At 36.6% G+C, this 23,504-nt stretch overlaps 2 protein-coding genes, 1 non-coding gene and 2 pseudogenes across 5 annotated transcripts; all 5 read right to left on the reverse strand.

Moving 5' to 3' along the window:
- Positions 1-2,498: 2,498 nt before the first annotated feature.
- LOC143587572 (vacuolar protein sorting-associated protein 55 homolog) lies at positions 2,499-3,379 on the reverse strand. Its single transcript, XM_077068825.1, has 4 exons — positions 3,209-3,379; positions 3,099-3,138; positions 2,931-3,015; positions 2,499-2,852 (listed from the first exon to the last, which is right to left on the reverse strand). The coding sequence occupies exons 2-4, from the start codon at positions 3,106-3,108 to the stop codon at positions 2,630-2,632; spliced, it is 318 nt and encodes a 105-aa protein (XP_076924940.1). The 5' UTR covers positions 3,109-3,138; positions 3,209-3,379; the 3' UTR covers positions 2,499-2,629.
- Positions 3,380-6,865: 3,486 nt separating this feature from the next.
- LOC143587579 (U6atac minor spliceosomal RNA) lies at positions 6,866-6,989 on the reverse strand. The gene has a single exon (XR_013144919.1). It is a non-coding gene; the product is annotated as a U6atac minor spliceosomal RNA (small nuclear RNA).
- A 120-nt stretch (positions 6,990-7,109) lies between these two features.
- On the reverse strand, positions 7,110-11,925 carry LOC143587568 (cellulose synthase-like protein D5; annotated as a pseudogene). The gene is made up of 3 exons (XR_013144916.1): positions 11,003-11,925; positions 7,616-9,916; positions 7,110-7,440 (listed from the first exon to the last, which is right to left on the reverse strand). The product of XR_013144916.1 is annotated as a cellulose synthase-like protein D5 (transcript).
- A 3,344-nt stretch (positions 11,926-15,269) lies between these two features.
- Positions 15,270-16,253, reverse strand: LOC143587578 (uncharacterized). Its single transcript, XM_077068830.1, has one exon. It carries the CDS (start codon positions 16,251-16,253, stop codon positions 15,270-15,272), a length of 984 nt encoding a protein of 327 aa, XP_076924945.1.
- Positions 16,254-19,727: 3,474 nt separating this feature from the next.
- On the reverse strand, positions 19,728-22,387 carry LOC143587573 (transcription factor DIVARICATA-like; annotated as a pseudogene). The gene is made up of 2 exons (XR_013144918.1): positions 21,423-22,387; positions 19,728-20,525 (listed from the first exon to the last, which is right to left on the reverse strand). The product of XR_013144918.1 is annotated as a transcription factor DIVARICATA-like (transcript).
- Between the last annotated feature and the right edge of the window lie 1,117 nt (positions 22,388-23,504).

The following is a 23,504-nucleotide window of genomic DNA, read 5'->3' on the forward strand; positions in this document are numbered from 1 at the left end:
TAAAAAATAAGACAATTTTTTTTATATTTTATAGAGATAACACCTATTTGGTTTATGGGCGGGCGTATATCGCTCCCCTTAAAATCAAAATGGCCCAAATGAGTACTCGTGGTGTCAAAACACGTATTTCTGTGTCACTCTGTTACTTAACGTGTTAGTTTTAGAGGCAAGATCGACTTTACATCTTTATACCATTTGATGGATCATTTGTATCTACATACTTTTGTTCACTTAACACTTTGTGTCCCTAAGGTTTCTCCGTCACTACCATTGATCATCACCACCGTCATTCAGGTCATTTTGATTTTCTGGGGCGCAATACGCATCCGCCCAAAAAGGAAAAGGACGCAAATAGATATTGTTTCTATTTATATTTTCAAAACTAGTATTCACCACTCCTGCATTGCGGTGAGGACGTGAGGTCGTGACACAAATACAAAATTCATGCATTAAACTACATAAAACTTTAATGTCTACAAAGTTTGTTTAAAAAAACAAATTTTCCTATTTAAATCCACTCCTTTTAGTAAGAACGCAACGTATGAAAAAAAGTCAAGCGTGTTTGCGGTGATACAACTAAACCGAACAAAAAATAGACATGCCAACCTTGAATAATTTTATATAATTATTATAATAATAGTTAAATAAATTTTTATAAGTGTAGGGTCTATTTAAACTAAAAGTAAATCATACCCGTTATGTTGTAATCATACTAATACTAAGAGAAGAAAATATAATATATGATATGCAATTGAAGCTACATTTAGCTTGTAAAGTATATACCAAAAAATGAACAAAGAAAATAATTGAACCAATTAAAGACAAACATTACCCATTAACCACCAATCAAAAGCCAAAAAATTGAATAATGTGAAAATCTTTTAACAAACTATTCCCTCCATCCCAAATTAAATGTCAAAGTAAATCATACCCGTTATGTTGTAATCTTACTAATACTAAGAGAAGGAAATATAATATATGATATGCAATTGAAGCTTATACATTTAGCTTGTAAAGTATATACCAAAAAATGAACAAAGAAAATAATTGAACCAATTAAAGACAAACATTACCCATTAACCACCAATCAAAAGCCAAAAAGTTGAATAATGTGAGAATCTTTTAACTATTCCCTCTATCCCAAATTAAATGTCATGAAATCCAAAACACACAAATTAAAAAATGTTCAATCATTTTATTTTATAAGCTGTAAAATAACAATAATGTCGTGTAAAATGACTTGTTTTGTAAAATAAAACATCTAGTATATGTAATAGTAAGGACAAAATTGAATTTATATGTATAGAAATAATATTTAAATGAGGCATTTACATATTCCCCTTCTTAAATTCCTTTATTACATATTTCCCCAAGTCTAAAAGATCAATTACATATTTCCCCTCCATGAACCATATATATTACATATTTCCCCATTTCATTAAAATTTACTTAATAAATGACTATTTTACCCTTCTTTTTTACTTAAAACAACTTTACATATTTTTTCCTCTATAAAACACCTATATTACATATATCTATATATCCTTTCATCGTATTATTATTCAATGGTTGTTATTCTTGATTAATACCGATACCAAAAAATGAAAAATCCCTTAATATGGTTTTCGGTACCAAAAATACTCGGTACGGTACCCGTACCAGAAGCAAAAATTCAGGAAAGTCCGGTACGATCACCATGCCGATCAGGAAAGTCCGGTACGATCACCATGCCGATCTCGAAACCTCAAAACGTCAGTCCCAAATTGTTACCTAGGCTAGCTACAGTACCCAGTACAATTTTGCTCATCGTTACACTTTAATTATAAAATTCTTTCACCCTATTACAAATTAGTCATAAAGATGTAAGGTTAAGGTTAAATGCAAACACAAGTCACACTAATTAGTCCAGTTGCAAATTAGCAAACCCTAAACATTTTCCCTGCCAAATTACGATGATGACAATACCTAATACTGCAACACATTTTATAAACTAATAAATTACTATGCACACAGAACATGCATCAAAATCAACTATCAAAATCAAAACCAATAAATAACTGTGTAGAAACCCTAAAGAAACTAAACACACCAAAATTACAAAGCCTAAAAAACCATCAGAATCGAGCAGCAAAGAAGTTGTCGTAATCGCCATTTGCGATTAATCGAACGACAAAGAGCTTGTCGGAATCGCATCGCCATCTCATTTGCCTGAAAGGATGTCGATCGAAGGGCAGAGAGGTTGCCGGAATCGCCGTTCTTGTTTGCGTTTGTGTCGTTCTCAAGTTCAGGGTCTGACGTTTGGTTTTTTCAGTAGTTGGTAAGAAAGTGTTGCAAATTAGAAAGGGTAGAGGTAATTTGACATTAGAAGGGGAGATATGTAATTAAAGTTTATCAATTGGGGAAATGTGTAATTAAGAGGCTTAATAGGGGGAAATATGTAAAAATTCCTATTGGGACAACCAAAAATGAAAAAATGGACATTTAAAATGGGACGGAGAAAGTAATATATAGTTAATTAATTAAAATCAGCCGGGTCTGGATAGAAGTTCAAATCGGTTTCAAAAGGAACCTATGCACACAAGCTCATACATTTGTGGGAATTTGTCCAATTCAATTCATCTTTCATGATCTAAAGATTAAAAAACATGCCAAGTGAACTTTCTCTAGCAGACCATTCATCTTCAATATTAGCGCGATAATAACACATGACAGTGCCAAGAAATATAAAAAAAGACACGAATTCAATCAACATAGCTCCGGTGCTTATGAGAGCTGCGTGCTTGAGGATAATAGGAATCGCTAAACTTCCAACCATTGACGTGCCCGTTAAAAACTTTGCAGCATTTATCCACCTGTACAAAACAATATAAAAACAGATTCAACTCAATGCAAACCCAATAATTATTAACTTTTCAGAATATGATGCTTACCCATCATCGTTCCGGCTGATTAAAGATTCAGTTGACCCGTCACTAAAGAACATACATGGCATAGGGACCAAAATGTACATGAGAGCTGCACAACGATCAATTAAAGTAATTCACATTAAATTCTAAAATAATAATAATAATAATACGCTATGAATGTAACAAACTTACCTGATAACATCGGCCACCAGTTGTCGTATAATGCACAAGCCTGCAGCCAAAATAGTATCAGAAAGTATGTAACGAAAGATATTTAAAAAAGAAATGATTCAAAATCTTACCAGAATTTGTAGGAGAAGGCTTGATGAAAACAAAAGTGCAAGTCCAGCAAGTCTGAAAATATGTTATATTAGAATTTAAAAATGTAATTAAAATGTAAGAGATAAATTTAGGGTTGACCGGCTTACACTGTAAAGATTAAGTAACGCATGATCCAAAAGCCCAGTCAGTATGTATACATGCACCAAAAAGGGTTGAGAAGTTAATACACCTTTTGTATACTTTTTATTCGAAATTATTAAAACTCATGAATTGTAATCAAACGAACCACGCCGCTACCGAGCTACTAGATATGGGCTTGCAAAAATCTCGACTCGAGCCGAGCTTGAGCTTAGAGATAATTACATAAGCTTGTTATGTATATGAACTCGAGCCTAAGCCTGAGCTTCACTTATCGAGCTTGAGCCGGCTCGCGAGCCTAAACAAGCATTTTATTTTTTATAACTTTTATTTAATATGTTTGATTTATATTTTTATTTAATAATTATAATTATACATAAAAAAATGATTGAAAAAAATTATATAATGCATACTGTGTTACAAATAAATTATAACTGAAATATATATACACATTATAATAACAATCGAGCCAAGCCTGAGCCGAGCTTGAGCTTGAAATTCTATACACAAGCCGAGCTCAAGGTTTAAAAATAGAGCTAGAAACAAGCTAGGCTCGAGCTCGTTTACAAGCCTGAGCCGAGCTTGAGCTTGAAATACTATACAGAAGCCGAGCTCAAGGTTTAAAAATAGAGCTAGAACTAAGCTGAGCCAGAGCTCGTTTACACCCCTAGAATTGATTTATAATAACTGAAAGTAGTTTGCGCAGATGATAAGAATGTTGGTATCTAAGGCTAATTACACAAAGACGGATAGACTAATAATATTGTTTGTAGAGTTAAGAGAAAAACAAGTGTTGTGTTTTGTGTATGTGATTCTGACTAACATCATCATTCTGCAATCTAACTATCCTAACTAATAAAAAGTTAGGGTTTACACAGCAGAATCACAAGTATAGAATTATGTGTAGTGAATTGATTCAACTCTGTGAATAAACAAAGTAAACCCAATTTAGCCCTAGAAGTAAAAATAAATTCCCAATTAGTTAGATTATAGTCGTAAAAGATTACTAAATAAATAAAATTCAGGTGTTACAGTTACCCACGTGGATTCTCAATAACATCCATCATCATCATGATCCCGTTGGATGAAATTGAGGGGTTTAAGTATCGGAATCACAAGCATGACAAAAAATAATAAGAAGAAGTAATTCAAAATCAACAAGTCTAACCTTCAACTGTCATCGCCATATTCTATTCAATCAAAGACGCAGTAAGGAAACCGATCAAAGACGACAACCAAATGAAGGTGGATTAGCATTGACTTAGGGTTTTTTACAATATTTTATTTACTATATAATATAATATAATGGTGTGGTTGTACGTACTTAATAATTTATTATATATATATATTTTTTTTTGCCTGTTAGGTTTATAATAATCTATACTCTCTCTCGTTGGTAGATAACATTCTCAACTTTCACTTTGTCTCCCTGTACTCCTAACTTTCAACATATTTGTTTTTATCATTCCCCCATAGGTTAAGGCTAACGCCGTTAACTGAGACGCTGACGTGGCTTTGTTTATAATATTTTGTTATTTTACTCACCTGATGTGTCAGCTTACGTGGCGTGCCAACATGGAAATTCTTTTTTTAGCAAACATCAAATAAAACACAGGATGGTGGTGGTGGTGGTAAAACGCAGTGGTGGTGGTGGTTGGTGGACGATGGTGGTGGCGGTCCGGCGAACAATGGTGGAGGTTGGTGGACGATGGTGGTGGGGGTGGATAGTGGTGGTGGCGAATGACAGGTGGTGTTGGCGGACGGTGGTGGCGGACGGTAGGTGGTGGTGGACGGTGGGTGGGTGGTGGTGGCGGACAGTAGGTGGTGGTGGACGGTGGTGGTGGTGGTGGTAAAAGGCAGTGGTGGACAGTGGTGGTGGACGGTGGGTGGTGGCGGACGGTTGTGGTTGGTGGTTGGCTTTGTTTATAATAGGTGTTGTGTTTTAATTGATGTTTGCTAAAAAAATTCCATGTTGGCACGCCACGTAAGTTGACACATCAGCTGAGTAAAATAACAAAATATTATAAACAAAGCCACGTCAGCGTCTTAGTTAACGGCGTTAGCCTTAACTTAACGGGGGAGTGATAAAAACAAATATGTTGAGAGTTGGGAGTAGTGGGAGACAAAGTGAAAATTGAGAGTGTTATCTACCAACGAGAGAAAGTTGAGAGTATTATAAACCAATAGGCCTTTTTTTTGGAATTTTGTGTAAAGTCACACTATTTTTAAAACCGGACTGTCATGTTGTTTTATTATGACCAAATTATGTTTTTTTAATCGAACTCACGTTGTCTTTAAAGTTTAGCTTGAACGTTTTCTCAGAAAACCATACCGTCGGTTTCTACTTGACAGTCGTTGTGCCACTACAAGTATATAATTCTCTAGTGTTACAACGTGGGACGAAAAACCGGGTGAGCTCGGGATTCGAACTGACAGCCTTGCACATAGCCTAGTTAAATTCTTCATTGTTATAATCCATCAAAAGTGACACAAGTGGGGATCGAACTTGGGTCTCTACTAGAAAACCCATGTCTCCTACCACTAAGGCACAATGTCATAAAGTTGTATTATTAATATTACAATGTCATAAAGTTAAATAAACGGTTAGGGTCAATGGGTCGTTAACTCGGGTCATCCGAGTTTCACGTGACTAGGGCGAGTAGGGACACCGCCCCTTAATTGGAGCGGGTACATCGACGTGTAGCATGAGCAGGGTACACTGGGGAACGAGATAGATCTCTGACCGTTGAAGATTAAAAAAAATATGTATCCTATGTTTGACCTAGTGTTATATTAGTTATAATCTTATTTACGAATGATGTTAGAAGATCTAGCGTCGTCTTAGTGAATTTGTATGGGGTCATAGGGAACATCTTTATTGGGCTCTATTCGACACATTGCATTGATTTTATGTCGAATGACAGGAAAATTTTATCGAAAGCGAAAAGTTGTTTAAAGAAGACAATGTCCGTACTTTGGGATGTTGACATGTAAGTGAGGGAACCATATATCCAATCCTTTTGTATGACATTGATACAAAAGGAAGACTGACAATGATTTGATATTGGTGACGCGAGGAACCAAATGAGCTTACAATGTTCAATTACAATGTCAAGTAGAGGGAGATTAAATTGTCCACAATTACAATGGTTCAAAAAGTATGTTTACAATGTCATGTTCAGTATCAACAATGTCATGTTCAAAAGTATGTTTTTGATTCTTGAAGTTATGGTTTTTGGTAAATACCATACAAAATATGGTATCTTATAATTAAAAAACTTATCCATATAAACTGTAAAAACTGTTGATTTGGGCAAAAATTCTTTGAAAAAAAGTCAAATGGAGTTTACAAATTAGTAACGGCTATATAAAGTTGTTAGCAAAAAGATATACAAATGAGTTAGCACCATATAAGAGGGTAATTTTGTGTGATCATATGTATTCTGCAATATGCATTCAAGGACATTAAAATTTACCAATTATGTCAAAACAATATGTCAAGGAGGACTAAGAAATAGCAGGGACAAACGAGACATCTAAAAAAAATTGGGTTATAGATCCACCGAAGTGGGTTGCCTTAACCGGATGTGTAACAGGTAAGCTCGAAAGCTGTTCCCGTCCCTGTCAGGGGAGATGCCAACCATCTCTCCTTCTTACAAACACAACAATCGTTCCCAACTTCATATTAATAAACCCATCACTCTTTTCATCCAATACCAATGTGGGACAGGACTAACCAATAACACCAAAAGAAAATACCTGCTGATTAATAGTTACAAACCCACAAGAATCTTACAAAATATAATACAAAATAAACCAACAAAATACTTGTTACAATATGTAACACCTAACACATCATCAAACATTTCAAGGAAACTGAAACCTCGTCATGAAACTCTGCGTCCGGCTCCCATCAGGCGGATGAACATACAGATGCAAATCAACATCGACCACAGATACACAATCCTCGATATCTTCCCGCGTCTCCCCATCAACCCTTTAGCAAACGGATAAAGATGCGACAACACCCAGAAGCTAAAGAACACCCCTCCTAAAAGCTTGCTCCACTCGGGAAACGGGCTGTAAACTGTCCGGAAAACACCAACCGCGATCGCTGCAACGTTCATTAATATTATTGTCACGGGCGGGATCATTAACATTGTGAACCGGAACTCATACAGCTCAGCAAACTCGTCTTCACCATCATCAGCTGCTGCGGGTTTTGAAGTTAAGGTGAATGAGATATCAATTCCGGCTATCACTTTTAGCAACCCTTGTCCGGAAAACACCAACCGCGATCGCTGCAACGTTCATTAATATTATTGTCACGGGCGGGATCATTAACATTGTGAACCGGAACTCATACAGCTCAGCAAACTCGTCTTCACCATCATCAGCTGCTGCGGGTTTTGAAGTTAAGGTGAATGAGATATCAATTCCGGCTATCACTTTTAGCAACCCTTGTATAACCGCCACCAGGTGTGCACTGGTCCCGCCTATCAACCAAAACTGCTCGTTTCTCCACCAATCGTGGAGGGTTATTTTGGACCAGCGGATTTCAAGAAGCGCGAGCATGCTTAATGTGACTGTTATGGCTAGAAGCAGGATTAAAAACGTGACGTTTAATGACTGAACGATGAATTTGCCTGAAAACAGTGAAAGCGCAGGGAGGACACAATAAGCGAGTAAGAATATCGAGGTGAACGGGTATATCCCGACATTGAAGTACGCGACTCGTTGTAGAAATTTCATCCTTCGGCTCGCGAAAAGTGCATTGTTTCTCGAGAAAAATATCTCAACCGAACCCATGGCCCACCGAAGTACTTGAATCAACCGATCCGTTAAGTTAATCGGAGCAGTCCCACGAAAAGCATCCCGTTTCGTGACACAGTAAACCGACCTCCACCCACGGTTATACAACATCTTCGGTTATCGACCCGTAGATTCACCCAACACGTTTACCCCACTCGGTTTTATCTTCATAGAAACACGTCACGACTTTAATCGCTTCTTCGATGGCAGCCCGGTCTATCGGCTCGCGTTGAACTGCTAACGAACCCGATGGCCTCCCGTGGCTTTCTTTTCCTCTTAACTCGTGAATCAACCGTCCCCCAAACTCAGCAACCGCGATCGAGTCAATCAAGTAACTCGAATCACCAAACCGTTCGGGAATCAAAGCCTGTTTAAGTTCATCCCCTTCTTCACTATTACTATTATGATCATCAACAATTGGCATGATCATTTCTGTATCATCTTCGGCTTTGTTCTTTTTCAACTTCTTCAACGAAAACTTGATCTTCCGCCCACCGAACCACCCGTGGTGCTCAGTGGCCCGAGGCGGGCTAAACCCGTAAAGCGCGATACGTCTAAAAATACACCCAGTCCCAACATACATCGGGCCTTGCAACCCGTCCAGAGCCCGCATACTCACATCAAAAAACACCGTGTTATGATTCGCATACCGATCACTCGGGTCAATCCCTTCAAACCGCTGCGGGAACTGAACATAACAAATCTTGTCACCGCCTCGGTCAAGCATGAAACACATCCCCTCTCTTAACGCCAATGAGTTGTAAATATAGTGATCGCAGTCGAGGTTAAGAATAAACGAACCGTTCGACATAATCGCACTAGCCCGAACCAACGCGTTCATAGCCCCAGCCTTCTTATTATGATCAAACCCGGGGCGTTTTTCACAAGACACATAAACAAGCATTGGTAACCTCATGTCCACATTCCGCGTATCGATCAAATCCTCGGGGTCCTGCTCGGTTTTATACGCGCATTCGGGGCCGGGTGGGGCTAACATAAGCTGAATAATTCCGGCGTGGTTACCTCTAGAATGGTCTTCCTCGCCGGAAAACCAAGTCCCGTGCCACGTGTTGCCGTCAGACATCCACGTGGCAGTCGGGACTTTAACAAATTTAACTGATTCAGTTACTTTCCCTCCAATCTCCATTTGCTTCTTTTTAGCTAGAAGCTCTTCGCGTGCATTGCACGCGTTGATTCTGACTTTAAACTCGTCATACTCACGTTTGACTTTTCATCTTTCGCGTACAAAGTCAACCCTCCGTTTATTCTTCAACGGGTCACCCTTTTGCGAAAAATAAGCTTCCGGGTTTCTGGGTTCGATCTCATGTTTACGACAGAACGGGACCCACGTTCTAGCAAAGCTAGCAACTTCAGCTAAAGCTTCAAATGTGACCAGTGACCCACCATCGTCTGATAAGTAACAAGCTATTTTATCAACTGGATAATCAACAGCCAGGATTGATAAGATCGTGTTCGCGGTGACGAGTGGGGGTTCTTTCTCAGCGTCGGCTGTTGAGACGAAGATGTCGATACCGGGTAGATCGGATAGGCCTTTCGGGTTGTTTTGGGTCGGTTCGAACCGTTCTTTGAGGACTGCGAGGTCGGTGGAGCGGGTGACGGGACAGAGCTTTGGAAGCTGGTCTAGGAGCCAGGAAAAGGCGAACCAGACCTCGCAGATTACGGACATTAGCCAGAGCCAGACGGCGTCTTGGTTGGGGTGCGAAATTCGCCATGTTAGGAATAGACCGAGTGCGGCTAACCGGATAACAATCAGCAACCTGCATTTTGCAAAAACAAGTCAGGGTTTTAATTAGTGCTGTAAACGAACCGAATTCAGTAATGTTCAAACCGAACCGAATAAGAGAATTCGAATTCGGTTTGGTTTTGTTTCTACTCAATAAATAAGATTATTTTAATAAATTGAGTAAACTGTGGTTTTCATCCATGTGGTTTGTTTAGTGCTGTAAACGAACCGAATTCAGTAATGTTCAAACCGAACCGAATAAGAGAATTCGAATTCGGTTTGGTTTTGTTTCTACTCAATAAATAAGATTATTTTAATAAATTGAGTAAACTGTGGTTTTCATCCATGTGGTTTGTTCATATCTGCGGTTTTAGTCCAATTGTTTCAAATCTGCGATTTTCGTCCTAGTGGTTTCATTTCACTTGCAATTAAACCCAGCCCAACTAACCTTGTTAAGTCACGTCGTTAAACACATCAACGTGCCCCTCACGTGAGGGGAAATTTTGTCCTTTTTTCCCCAAATACACCTCAACCCCTCGCGCGAGGGGGCTTGCGAATTTGGTTGGGGTTTATTTGGGGAGAAAAAGGACAAAACTGCCCCTCACGTGAGGGGCACGCTGATGGGTTTTAATGACCAGACTTAACAGGGTTAGTTGGGTCGAGTTTAATTGCAAGTGAAATGAAACCACAGGGACAACAATCGCATATTTAATATTGTTGGACTAAAACCGCAGATTTTGACAAACCATAGGCACGAAAACCGCCGTTTACTCTAATAAATTTATTTACCATAATTTGTTTTCAAATTAAGTTGGGTTACATAATATCAGACTAAAGTTATTATTTGATAGCAATAACTGACAATTCATGTACATAATAATTTTTTACCCTAATTTGTTACTAAATTAAGTTTGATTAAATAAAATCAGACAAAATCATTAACAAAACTTAATCAACTAGAACTTGTTATTAACAAAACCAAATTTAATCAATCTAGTTCAACAGCATTTATCTCAACCTTCTAAATATATCTATATACTTATAAGTTATAACTTAAGCAAGAACAATAATAATAATAATCATAAGAAGTAACAAGTAAGAAGTAGCAAGTAACACTGACCTGTAAGGACTAAGAATTGCAGCCGAGATCCCAACTTTCCGAGTCAACGGTCTATTCCTCCGGTCATTAAACATCGGCGGGTTCTCATACTCATACTTGTCACCACCACGGTGACACCCTTCTCTCGGCCACACCGCATTTCCAAACCCGTAAGTCCCATTCCTCGAACAGCCACCGCGTGTGATCAAAGTCCTGATTCGGCGCCTTAAACGACCGCACCAACGAAAAATTATTCTCCAATCGAACCCCACCCCGGTTCTTCCTCAACGGGTTCACCGTATCCTTCTCCTCGGACATCATCGGCTGCAAATCGGTATCCTCTTCGTCTTCTTCGTAACTCTCCTGAAACGGTTCTTTACACCCTGGACAAACCCCCTTTCCATTCGAACAGTAATCGGTGTAGCAATCGTCACATATACGAAACCCGCACTCGCACTGAGACTTCTCCGACTTATCAAGAAGCTTCTCGTCTCAGCCGTCGACTTGACACAGCAATTTGGATTTCGGAACAATCATTTCCTCGACCGATTTCATCCGCCGAGCGTGAGCTCGGGTTTCTGAGTTAAACCCGCCCGTAAACACGGTATCCTTGATCCGATTCTCATTAGGGTTTCCATCAATTTTACTGTATTCAGGGCTATTTTGGGAATTTTGGGAATTCGACACGAACTGATGATCCGGTGTTGGGGGAATGTGTACGGTGTAGGCGACGTACTCGTCGCCACCGCCGTACCTCCCGCCGATGTTAGACCGTCTGATTTCGCCACCGCTAAGTGGGGAATTCGAAATGGAAACCCGCCTCACCGGGCTCGTTAACGGGACGTTACGAAGCCCGCCGGAAGACGATACCGTAATTCTCACTGGGGAATCGTGATCCATGAATCAAATTGGGAAAAAAATTTGAATTGAAAGGGTTGGGATTATTGAAGTATAAGAAGCAGGTGACAAGGGTTCATGAGGAATATGAATTTATAATATGAATAATAATGTGTAAAAACAAAGGGGTTTTATTTAAGGACAAAAGGGTTTCTTTTGAATTATTAACGGTCGAGTGATCTGGACCGTTGGTGTGATTTGATCTGATGGTTGGTTAATGATGATCTGGACTTGCGGGCCAGGTTTTGTGGGGTTTGAAATCAACGGTCTGAATATTTAAAAGGTAATAGCCGTTGCCCGTCGTCCACGTAAGCATGATTGGGCAATCAAGCGTGATTGATTATTATTATTATTAACTTTAGTTTTTGAACGTCTGGTGTTATTGACTAATTTATGAATTGTTAATTATTTTATTTCTGAAAATATCAGATGAGAATCTAACGTTCAGGCTAAAGGGTCCAATTTTACTTTTCAAAATAAAGGTGTTAGTATTATATAAAAGTGTGTTACTTTTGCTAATTTATTAATTAATCCTTTTTAAAAAAAAATTTGAACGGCCAACTAAGTAACGCCGGGTACCCCGTACGCGGCCCCATTGGTTAAAGGTAGCCCGAGCCGGCCACTAGTCCGGACGGACGGAGCCCCTAGCGGTCCACCTGTTGAGGGATTCACCGGATAAAACCCGACCCCCACGCCCGCCAAACGGCACGACAGCGAGGAGCCGGTAAAACCGGGTGAGATCAGGACTCAAACCCTGGCTCATCCCTCATATCTCCCATAAATTGGTGGTAGTGAGATTTGATCTCCCTACCTCTCACTTGTAATCCTTTTTTAAATAAGGTAAACAAAGTTAACACGGTCTAAATAAAATGTTGTTATCTTTGAGGAGTTAGTTCATAACTTGACAAAGTTGATATCCAACAATTCTAAAGTCTTGGCTCATGAACAAAACTCTTAGACGAGTAGACGTGCCTTTGTTGTTTTCTAAAATAAAGAAAGCAGCTTTGCATGCAGAGGCGAATAAGTGTTCGGTCCTAACGGCTTTTCATTCAAATTTATCAAGGCATTTTGGGATATTTTTGAACAAGATTTCAGTAGCTAGTTTTTATTACATAATTTGAATCACCGGAATAACAATATACGGGTTGCGCTTTACTTACGAGATCTCACTTCGGTTACTTGTATATTTTGTAACTTGTCTATCTAATCAATGACAACACTACTGACTATTGACCAATACAATATTAACTATTGATTAAATAGATAAGTTACAAAACATACAACTAATAACTTCTTGAAAGACTTGATTAAATGCATAAGTTACGAAACATACAACTAATAACTTCTTGAAAGACTATCATAATATCAGTTTGACTATCCTTGGGTTAAAAAACAGGTTGAAAGTGTTTTATTGTTTAAAGCTGATTTTGATACAGCTTTCGACTCCATCAATCGGAGCTTCTCATTATCAGTAACGAAGAATATGGGTTTTGGAGCTAAGTAGTTACAATGAGTTATCGGTTGCTTAAGCTCGAGGTAGAACATCGGTTCATGTCAGTGGCTCTCCTACGGCCCATGATTTTCCAATTTTTGTACATTATTACCATGAAAGGGCTAAACGGATGTATGCAGATGATGTTATGTTTGACGATATAATAGACGAGTCGTTTACAACATAACAGTAAATCCATGTACACTAATCCGCTACCGAACACTCCACAAGTGTGAAACTCATTGGTTTATCTACTGACCAAGTATAGAATCCCACCTCAGAAAAACTTCCCATAACCTTTTTGACACCACCACAGTCAAAATCTACTTCTAATATAGTTAACTAGATAAATTAATACTATTATTTGAATCCTGCTTGGCTACTTGAATGAGCATAAAGTTTAACCCAACAGAAATTTGATTTCGGTGAATATTCGAATCAGGCTAGCATCCTAATCGAACTTGGAATTCGAATTGAGTTTAAACTTGTGACTCTTTGAGCCGATTCGACCGAAATATTCAAATTCAGGCATATATAATTTTTTTTTCTTATAATCCGAATTGACCCGAATTCGAACTGAATTTGTCAAACATTCAAACTACCCAATTCGCATAATCCGGATCGATACGCATCTGTAGGTTACGTGACCCATCATTCCCATTCCCATTCTCATACAATACCGTTAAGATTGGAATTATCACACTTGTGGTGAACCGAAGAACGAACTGCTGAAAGTATTTGGTATTTTCATCCTTATGTATCTCTGCGTTTTCGTTTTAATTTTTTATATCTATCTCTGAGAAAGAAGGCTGCTTGAACACCTTGGCCACCAAAACAAACATGCTAACGCTACTAACCTTCTATTATATTTTATATGGCGATACAGGCTCCTGATTCGCGATGCAGAGTGGCCCATTGTCATCTACTTCATGAGCTTGTACTATGAGTTATGTGAGTGGTATAGTGACTCCCTGCATATACTACTTCTACCTCATGCTTTTAAGTGTTTTAAGAAGATAGGAATGCTCTATTTCTCAGTACAAACCCATAGGTTCAAGAAAAATATATGTTCAAGTGGGTTTAAGTAGAATTTTACTTGGTATAAACCTTCTTTGCATGTTAATCAAGCTTTTTTTTTCTTTGTAATTATATTAATATCTTATTTTTTATCTTTTAAAAATTATCAAGTTATAAAGTTAAAATGTTATCTATCAATAATTCATTAATAGTTTTTAAGGCCAACTGTGCTCTCGCCTTGTGCTGGCTTCAGGACCTAGTCGCCTCGCGCTTATTAAATCCAAGTTATATCAGATATTCAGATGTTATTAACTCTTAGGTAATAACAGTACAATATTTTTTTGATTGTTAGTAAGATGTACATACAAAGTGATCTGATTGTTTCTTCTTTCTCAGCCAAATCAGAACTTAACTCGTCATCCTCTAGTTGGCATTCAATCCGATATCCTATTTTTCAAAACAATTATCTCAATAACTAGCTTCGGTCAAATACTTAAAACTGATTATCTGCAACTGCAAGTGAGTTACAGCATCAACCCTTAAAAATACTGTAACTTGCTTGTTAATCATCTACTCATCAAAGTATTTGTCCACTAGAAAAATGGTTTAAGTCGAAACAACTTACTATTCCACATAAACCATCGAATCTTGAACTTAACGACCATAGTCTACTGTGTGATTAAAAGCTGAAACTACATGTTTTCTGATGCATCATATGAACATGTAACCATTAACTAATAACAAAATCTATGTGTGTTAGGAAACGGGAATAACAAGAAAAACAAACATAGTACATGTATATCTTCTTTCTATTTCTTAAACAAAGTTGTGCACAAGTCAAGAACAACAAGATTTAGATACAAAAAAAACAACAAATCAAAGTTAGGAAACAGGAAACTTTACATTTCTCCATTGCAGCTTCTTCAGCATCAAGCACCAAGATAATGCAAGCACGAGAGCCAAAACCCGTCCTCCAATCAGTCCGACCAGAACAACTAAACACAAAACCAAACACCCCGAACTTGAACGCACCCCCTTTCCTAATCCCTCACCATCACACTCAATTCCACTCGATTTTACTTTGACTTCTACTATCTCGCCTTTCGAACCTGAGCATTCACTAGCTTTTACTATCTCCTCCTTCAAACCTACCGAAGATTTACGTAGCTTCTTCGGAACAAGCTTCTTCATCCTCGATTTCATTACCGCTCTTCTCGAACCTTTACGCTTAATCTCCAACACTTCATCCGGCTTCGGTTCAACATATTCTTCTTCAATCTCCAACACTTCACTCTCTTCCAAACTTCTTACATCACCCGTCCCGTTAATACTCCACCGTTTCGCCACCGACTCCAACAAGATTAGCACGAAAGCTAACACCGTAATCCCAATCGTAAACCCTTTAGTTAACACCACCAAACCCATAACCAACAAACCCTTCAACACACCCACCAACACCGGATTCAATCTCACCATTTCAACACTCAATTCAACTTCAAGTTCAGTAATTTCACCACAATTTCTAATATTATCGTCACCCGTAACACTCGTACCGCTACGAACTCCAACAAGTTCATCAATTTCCTCATTTTCTTCAACAATTTCATCAATTTGGGCATGATCCGACCCACCAGAAGTCAAATTACCCGAATCCACAAACGGGTTCGATTCATATTCACACTCACTCTGTTTCTTGACACTCGATTTCCGAAACCTACCGCGATTCCTAACATAAAGATCAATAATCGAAGTCGGAAACCCAGTTTCGACAACAAGGGACCCACCACGTTTAGGCGATTGAAGATGATCAGCAACCAATTGCGAGAACCGATTAAGCTTCGTCTTCTTCTTCCAGCTGAACGGCATAGCGAGTTCTTCTTCAGGGTTTTTTCAAGATTCTGAAATCAATATGGTAAATTGAAGCAATTGGGTCAACTGGGTATGTGGGTTTGTGGGTCTGTGTGCGAATTAACATCTGATTGAGGTGGATCCGGGGTTAATTTAAAGTCAAAGTGGGAATAGTATAAACCCTAATCGGGGGTAAACGTGATGGTGAACGTCGAGAATTGGTGGGTGGTTGAATATCAACAGAGTGCGCGTGATCCGACAACACTTATAACCTAAAGCTAACTCCCATTGATACATATCACATATTGTGTTGTGTTGCCATCACCACTTTGGTGGGATGGTAAAGGTTTGGCCTTTCTGAGGTGCAGGGTTCGATTCCTGGTATTGGCGGTATAATGTAAATAGTAGGAGGAAAGCTTGAACATTCAAAAAAAAACATACTGTGTTGTGTTATTGTTATTATTATTATTATTATAAAGTTGGCATGCAAATATGTCAATAAGTGTGGGATAGTTGGAACTTGTTATGTCAAATATTTTAATATGTGTCACCTAAACCAAACCACTAGTGTCCCCTTGGTCCTTGGTGAATGTTGGATAAGGTATACCGCTTAATATTCGGTATCGGAATAACATTATTCTTGTTGCTGCGAAGGTGTATCAGGTGTTTAGATTGAAGTTTTTGGTATTGATGTGGATTTGGAAGATATCAGTTGGTTATTAAATAACCAGGATTTAAAGGAAAATTGGTTTCGAGGAATATTATGTTCTTATAAGTGATGTGGGTCTTTAGCTCTCAAAATATGTAGCACATCTTTATTCTCATTGAGTTGGCTAAAAACTACAAGTTTTTAGACTGTGTAAGTAAAGTAACGATGAATGTCTTGGGTGGTCACTTCTCGTGGGCCTGGTAGAGAATGCCACGACAAGAGAGAGAGAGAGAACGTTGTGCCTACTAATTTATTTGATCAAGGAAACTGGCGACTTTTAGTTATGACGTGGAGTTGGATCTGGGCGTCCCATGAATCTTTGCGATTTATTATTTTAAGGAATTCTTTGACATGGATTAACCTTTGAGATCATACTACATGTTTTAGGTGAGTAAAGTGGGTCAACAAGGTAAATCGGGTATCTTTATATAGAGAAATTACAATAAAATGGACAATGATAAAACTAATCAACTAATGATAATAATAAATCGTCAATAAGTATCATAATACTTAAATAGATAGAATAATTACTAATAAATAAATTTAAGTATACATCAATTTGTAATAATTATAATAGAATAATATAAACTAGGTTGAAAAGGCCCATAAAATTCACCCCTTTCTTATAAATACTTGTATTTATTTCAATTATTAAGTTTTAGAAATTTGTTGTGTTCTAGATTGAAAACTTTTTGGTTTACCTTTTAATAATAGAATTCGATTGCACGTTATAGGCTAAGAAAATTGCTAAGTGGGGGCATAAAATGACATTTTGTATGATTTTTCCACTTTTATTGTTTTTGTTGTGTTAATTAGTGAAGCTTAACACTAGTGAAGCTAGGTCCTACCTTCATCCAAAAGCACCATGAAATCTAAATGGGTGTTTGGTTTGTTACACGGGAATGAGTTTGGTTTTCATATATTAACTTAGCGGAATATTAACTTTTTAGTTTGTTATTGTTGGTTATAAATCTAAATAGAGAAGAAGAGTATATAACAATGAAACTAATTTGAAGGGTCTAAAATTTATAAATTTCTTTTAAGACACATAAAATAGTTGAGCCGTCTCTAATTTTGTACCTAAGATAAATGCAAAAAAATAATAAATAATTATTTGTTTGAGTGATTTCAAAAGATAATGAAGATGACGAATTTTCGGTTAACTAAGGGAGTGCAAATAACCGATTGGGTTATTGCTCATCCCTAATTGGAACCATGACAAGCGTCTATCATTTCTCAAACCAGACTAACTAAGAATGCTCGATCTTCTAATGAGTACCCATTTGTCTTCTTATTGTGCAATATTAAAGCATATTATGACAATCATTCAATTGTTGTAATTCTTCACCATCGGTTTCATCTTGGGTGGATGTGTTCGAGTCTCACATGAAACAATTTCATCCAAGTTGAGATGAGGTTTTCCAGTTGTGTTGTGGGTTTCATCCTTGATGAATGGAACAGGTCACCATGTCATGTCATTCGGGCGAAAGAGTGATTCGTTTGCTGGTGTGATCATGGGTGTCCTTACTTTTGTTGTTAATAAGAAATTGTAAGTTTCATATTTTATTAATGATATAATTTATTTATTTTTTATATTTGAATTTGTTTCGTTAATGAAAATCCTAAACCTTGGCACCTTAAAAGGCTCTATAAATCTGTTTTATTCGAGTTGGATTGCCAACAACATAAACAAAAACAAAGGTGTCCAATAAACTAATTACTTATTGTAATTCACTTTTTTACTATAATAATTAACTATTATTTGAATTTAACATAACAGGATATGAATTTATGTTCGCTTTTTAAAAGTTATCAAATCTTGTTTTATTTGAATTTTTGTATCCTATGTAAGTCCTTCGAGTAAAAGTTAGCGATAATGACAAATATACAGGTAGATTTGTGTTATTTATTTATTTATTATTGAATATAGATAACTCGAAACTAAAAATAAGATAAGTTGAAAAGGTCAAACGAGTCCATAAAAGTAAATTGAATTCATAGAATCATACGTATGACCTTCATAATGTTTTGTTAATAAACTTTAACTATCATCTAATTAAATTGTTATATAAATACTTTGATTTATAAAGTTATTGTATTAAGAGAAAAGACAATCAAACTATTTCTTTTTCAAGTAAACAAGTAGACCCATGACCTAGTAGTAATAGTATGATGTTTGTTCTTCACAAAATTGGAGTGAGCTTAAATTTTGCACATGTAAGGTTAGATATATTTTTTATGTAAACAAAAGCATTTTTGTTAAATTAATTGAAATCCTAGAATATTTTACAGCTAATGTGTGAGTTTGAAGAAGAAATATTAAACAGTTACAATTAAAGAAAGCATTGCTTAGTTTTTATCATCAAAAGAAATGTCATAAAACATAAAGAAAGTGAAATCACAACCATTTCTGGTCACGCTCCTCGTTCGTGATCCCTCGATAGCAGCATACGAAGGTAAATACTTATCCACACCGTGACTTCCAATATTCGCGTACCACTATAACAGAGAGTTTTCCAGCTTATTTGTGTGTCGTTTAACGCTCTCTGTTTTGTAGTAATACTACGGTCTAATATCAGTTCAGATTTACATGTTAAGTTTACAAGCCTTCAAAATATGAAACTTTTTATACGAACTGGATTGACATGTTCTCTGACTTTGCAAATTATAACATGTTCATTGACATGTACTGACTTTTAAATAAAATATGATTGTAAGTTAAGAGAAAAAGCAATCTTCTAAAAAAGAAAACTTTTAGAACTATATTGGTTTTGTTATATAACTAGAACTAATCAATTGTTTATAATCCATTTTGACGTATACTAGACCTTTTTTCAGACTACTTTATAAACCAAACCGTTTGGGTGGCTAGTCTATAAAAACAAAAACAACGTCTAAGAAGCAAACCAGTTGAACCTAGCTTCACCCATTTGAACACGATGATTAGCATCACTAATGATATGTTAATTTGTATATTCATGAGATAGAAAAGTTGCCTTGGATTTTTTTTTTTTTCTAATGAAGATGGTGACATCCATTCACTAGTGTTGACTCATTTTGATTTGCACTAGGAAAATCATGCTTTTCAGTCTAACCATTAATCAAATACAATTAGAATCATAGGATGCTTAATCAAAACAACCAATAAAAACCTTCCAAATCATAGGAACCCAATAGCCAATAGATTTTCATTGAGGATATGTGTGTTGCATCTGAAAAACCATATTATGTGGTGCACCATAAGATTCATGTAAACCACCACCACCACAGCCGCCACCACCGCCATTAATCGTGTTACCTCCATACCTATTAGACGTGAATAAATTCCATGTGTTTGGTTGCATTGCTTCACTGAAGTGGTTGTTTTATATTCCAGCGAAGAGAGGTGGTTTTCGTTAAGATTAACCGTTGTTATATCATGAATGCTTGCTCTTCTTTTATATTTTCCACCGGAAAGTTGTCGGATAAAATACTTTTGAGCATGACTTGCAACCTGAGTTGGCGTCCTTGTCACAACAAAATTTCGTGAAATGTTTCTCCAATCTCCTTTACCATACTTTTTTAACCCGAGTAGAAACAATCTGTAATCAAATTTCCGTATACCAATGTCAATTATATTATATATGACAAACTTTTAATATTTGACTGTGCTGTAAAAACGTTGATGTTTATACCCGTACAAACGAAAATAACGTATTTTGAAAAATTTTAGAATATACGTACATTATTTTTGTCAAATGAAAGATATGTTTGTTGTTCGTTTAAATTTAAATGAGTAAACATATAATCTTAATGAACAAACACACAATCCATTCATTTACATGTACTGATGTACATGTTTATTCAATTAAACATGAGATACGTTTATGTGCCTTATAATTGGGGGAATAGAAGAGCCGAGTCAAGGACAAGTTCGGGCAGGCCGAGTTCGCCCGAGCTCAACCTCGGCTCATTTAATATATGAGAGCTCAAACTCGAGCCCGACTTGTTTCAAGCTTTAGTTTTAGAGCTTGGCTCGTTTATTATAAACTAGCTTATATATAATGTAATTACTTATGTACATAATTATAATTATAAATATAAATTTTATTTAAATTATTTAGATATGTTTATCATAAAAGTTTGCAAATATAAATTTTATTTATACATAATAATAATTATTATGTGAATATACATTCAGTTATGATAAAAAGATATCATATAATAAAGAAGCTCGTTTAGGCTTGTAAGTCTACTAGAGCTTGACAAGTAAAGCTTGAGCCGGGCTCATTAATAAACAAACTTATTTTTAGACTCGAGCTCAGACTTGTACTCACTTAAGCATGACTTGATTTTAGCTTATAACAAGGTGATGTCAAGTGACTTATGAGTTATGAGCAACATTGCTCAATTCACACCCCTAGTTATAAGTATATGCTTATCTTTTTAAATCATGCTAACAATTCAACATAAAAAATATAGTGAGTAAAGAAACTTACTTATGCTCTTCTTCAGTCCAAGGAACCCCTTTCTTCCTTTCGTGTTCCAGTGGCCGACTGGCGGCCACCACAACCATAGGGGTTGCGGCCGAGGGTCTCCGCCCTCGAGCGCCATACCCCTCTGTGGTAAACTCATTAGTATTTCCCCATTCTAAAGTGAAACTAGAAGTGCTACAATTATACCCATATTTTGGATAATATCCTGCTTCAATACTATTAACATCATCTTCCAATTCCTTATATTGTCTCATAACATCCTCCACTGTCTTCCCAGGCACCATCTCTGCCACCTTCTGCCACCGGTCAGGCGTATCTTTATCAAACTTAGCTAAAGCTGTTTCAAACAGTTTGTTCTCAAGTGGTGTCCAAATTGTGTTCTTTTTGCTATCTCCCATATGTGATGATGGTGAGAGGATTACAGATTCTAACTTCATTATCCAAGAAACAAGATTGTTATTAACCAAGAAACAATATCACAACTTTAAGGGTTGTTGTTCAAGATTGGTTAGTAATATGACATGTTGAGTCAAGAAGCATTTTTTATGTTGTTTCTTGAAAAGACTCAAACTTTCCTAATTAAGAACAAAGGCCCAGAAATGGTGAACAAGATCTAAGCTTGTTGAAGTTGCTAAAATTGGAAAGAATGAATGGCGTTTGGTTCAAGATTAGAAAATATTGAAATCCAAACAGGAAAGAAGTGAAAAAGAGTTCACCAAAAGGGATTTGATTCCTCAAAAGTTGGAAGTGGTAAAGATTTAGGAGATGAATGATTAGGGATTTGGATATTGAGAAATGAGAAAAGGTTACCTTGTTCAAGAAATGAATCTAAAAGTTTGTTTAGAGAAAGAAAAACAGGGGTGGTGGGGGTGGAAGTGTTGGATTTTGATTGGATGAGGATATGGGATGGTGTTTTGTAGGCATGCCAACTTGGTTTTTTAATAGGCACTTCTCTCATGTTATCTTAGTGTTGGTAATTTCAATTTAATAATGTTATTTACTTATTTATTTAGAGAAATTAAACATGTAATTTTATCTAACAACTTGGTTGGAATTGTATATTACACGGGTTAAATATAGAGTATTAATTAGTTAGTAATAACATCTTTTTTAATATGGTGTAGTGCTAAGAAGTTTGAGTTTTTTAATGGAGATCCAAGTTCAAATCTCACTAACAACATTTTGGAGGGGACAGAGTGGCTCATTGAAGAAAGACTGAGATATCCAGTTCGATCTTGAGGGCGTCCGAGTTTCAACACAGTGAGCTTTCGGGCGGGTGAGTTTTGCCCGAAATCATATATAACTTGGAGGCACTTAAGAGTTCCGTGCGGCTGGGTGGGCCAACTGGTGGTGTCATTTTGCCATTGGATCACCCCGTACATAGTACCTAGACAATTCTGTTTGTTGGTCGTTAAAAAAAATTAGTTAGTTTTAAAGATCTTGCAAATCTTAAAATATTCAATGGATTATAATAACTAAGAATAAACCAGATTTGGTTTAATTTGATTTAAGTCAAACTAGTGATTTATATATAAGATTTTATTTATTTAAATCTAATTGTTACCCAAGGTAGAAAAATAATCTTTGCCTTGTAAAATTGTAACACGTAATGTATGTAGATTCTATATCACTTCTTCCTTCTTTATTGATTTCATAATTTAGCAACAAGCAATATATGTATAGCTTTATAAAGCTATGGATTTCATATGATGTTATACACTTTTACAATAGAAGGCGGCTAGATTTTATTGGGATTTGTTTCATGAAGTGAAATCACATCATTTTTTTGTTCTTTTTGTCTAATATTTCATTCAACTATGAAGGAACTTGATTCATTCAAGGGCATCAGTGCTAAAATATCTTCAACTAGTTGTTGAATTTAAGCAGCTCTTTCACATGCCTTATTTCACGGCTTCAACTTCATTCACAATTTCACATGATAAATTGGATGGTTTTTAAAGTTCCAAGGAATATGGTGACCGATATTTTCTTGCTAATGTGAATGAGTCTAACCATTCTTCATTCGGCAAACGGATTGTTTTTCTTTGGCCGCATTTTTGTTATAAATTGAATGGTAACACATGT

Source organism: Bidens hawaiensis, unplaced genomic scaffold (genome assembly GCF_021521415.1).
Source record: "Bidens hawaiensis isolate Kalapana, Puna unplaced genomic scaffold, B.hawaiensis_p1.1 tig00035574_1, whole genome shotgun sequence".
In the NCBI taxonomy this organism is placed as follows: domain Eukaryota; kingdom Viridiplantae; phylum Streptophyta; class Magnoliopsida; order Asterales; family Asteraceae; genus Bidens; species Bidens hawaiensis.

Coding starts and splice junctions, on each gene's coding strand:
- LOC143587572 (XM_077068825.1), bottom strand. Junction 2,853..2,930: donor ATCAGCCGGAACGATGATGG/GTAAGCATCATA, acceptor TGTTTTGTACAG/GTGGATAAATGCTGCAAAGT.
- LOC143587578 (XM_077068830.1), bottom strand. CDS start 16,253: ATGCCGTTCAGCTGGAAGAAGAAGACGAAGCTTAATCGGTTCTCGCAA.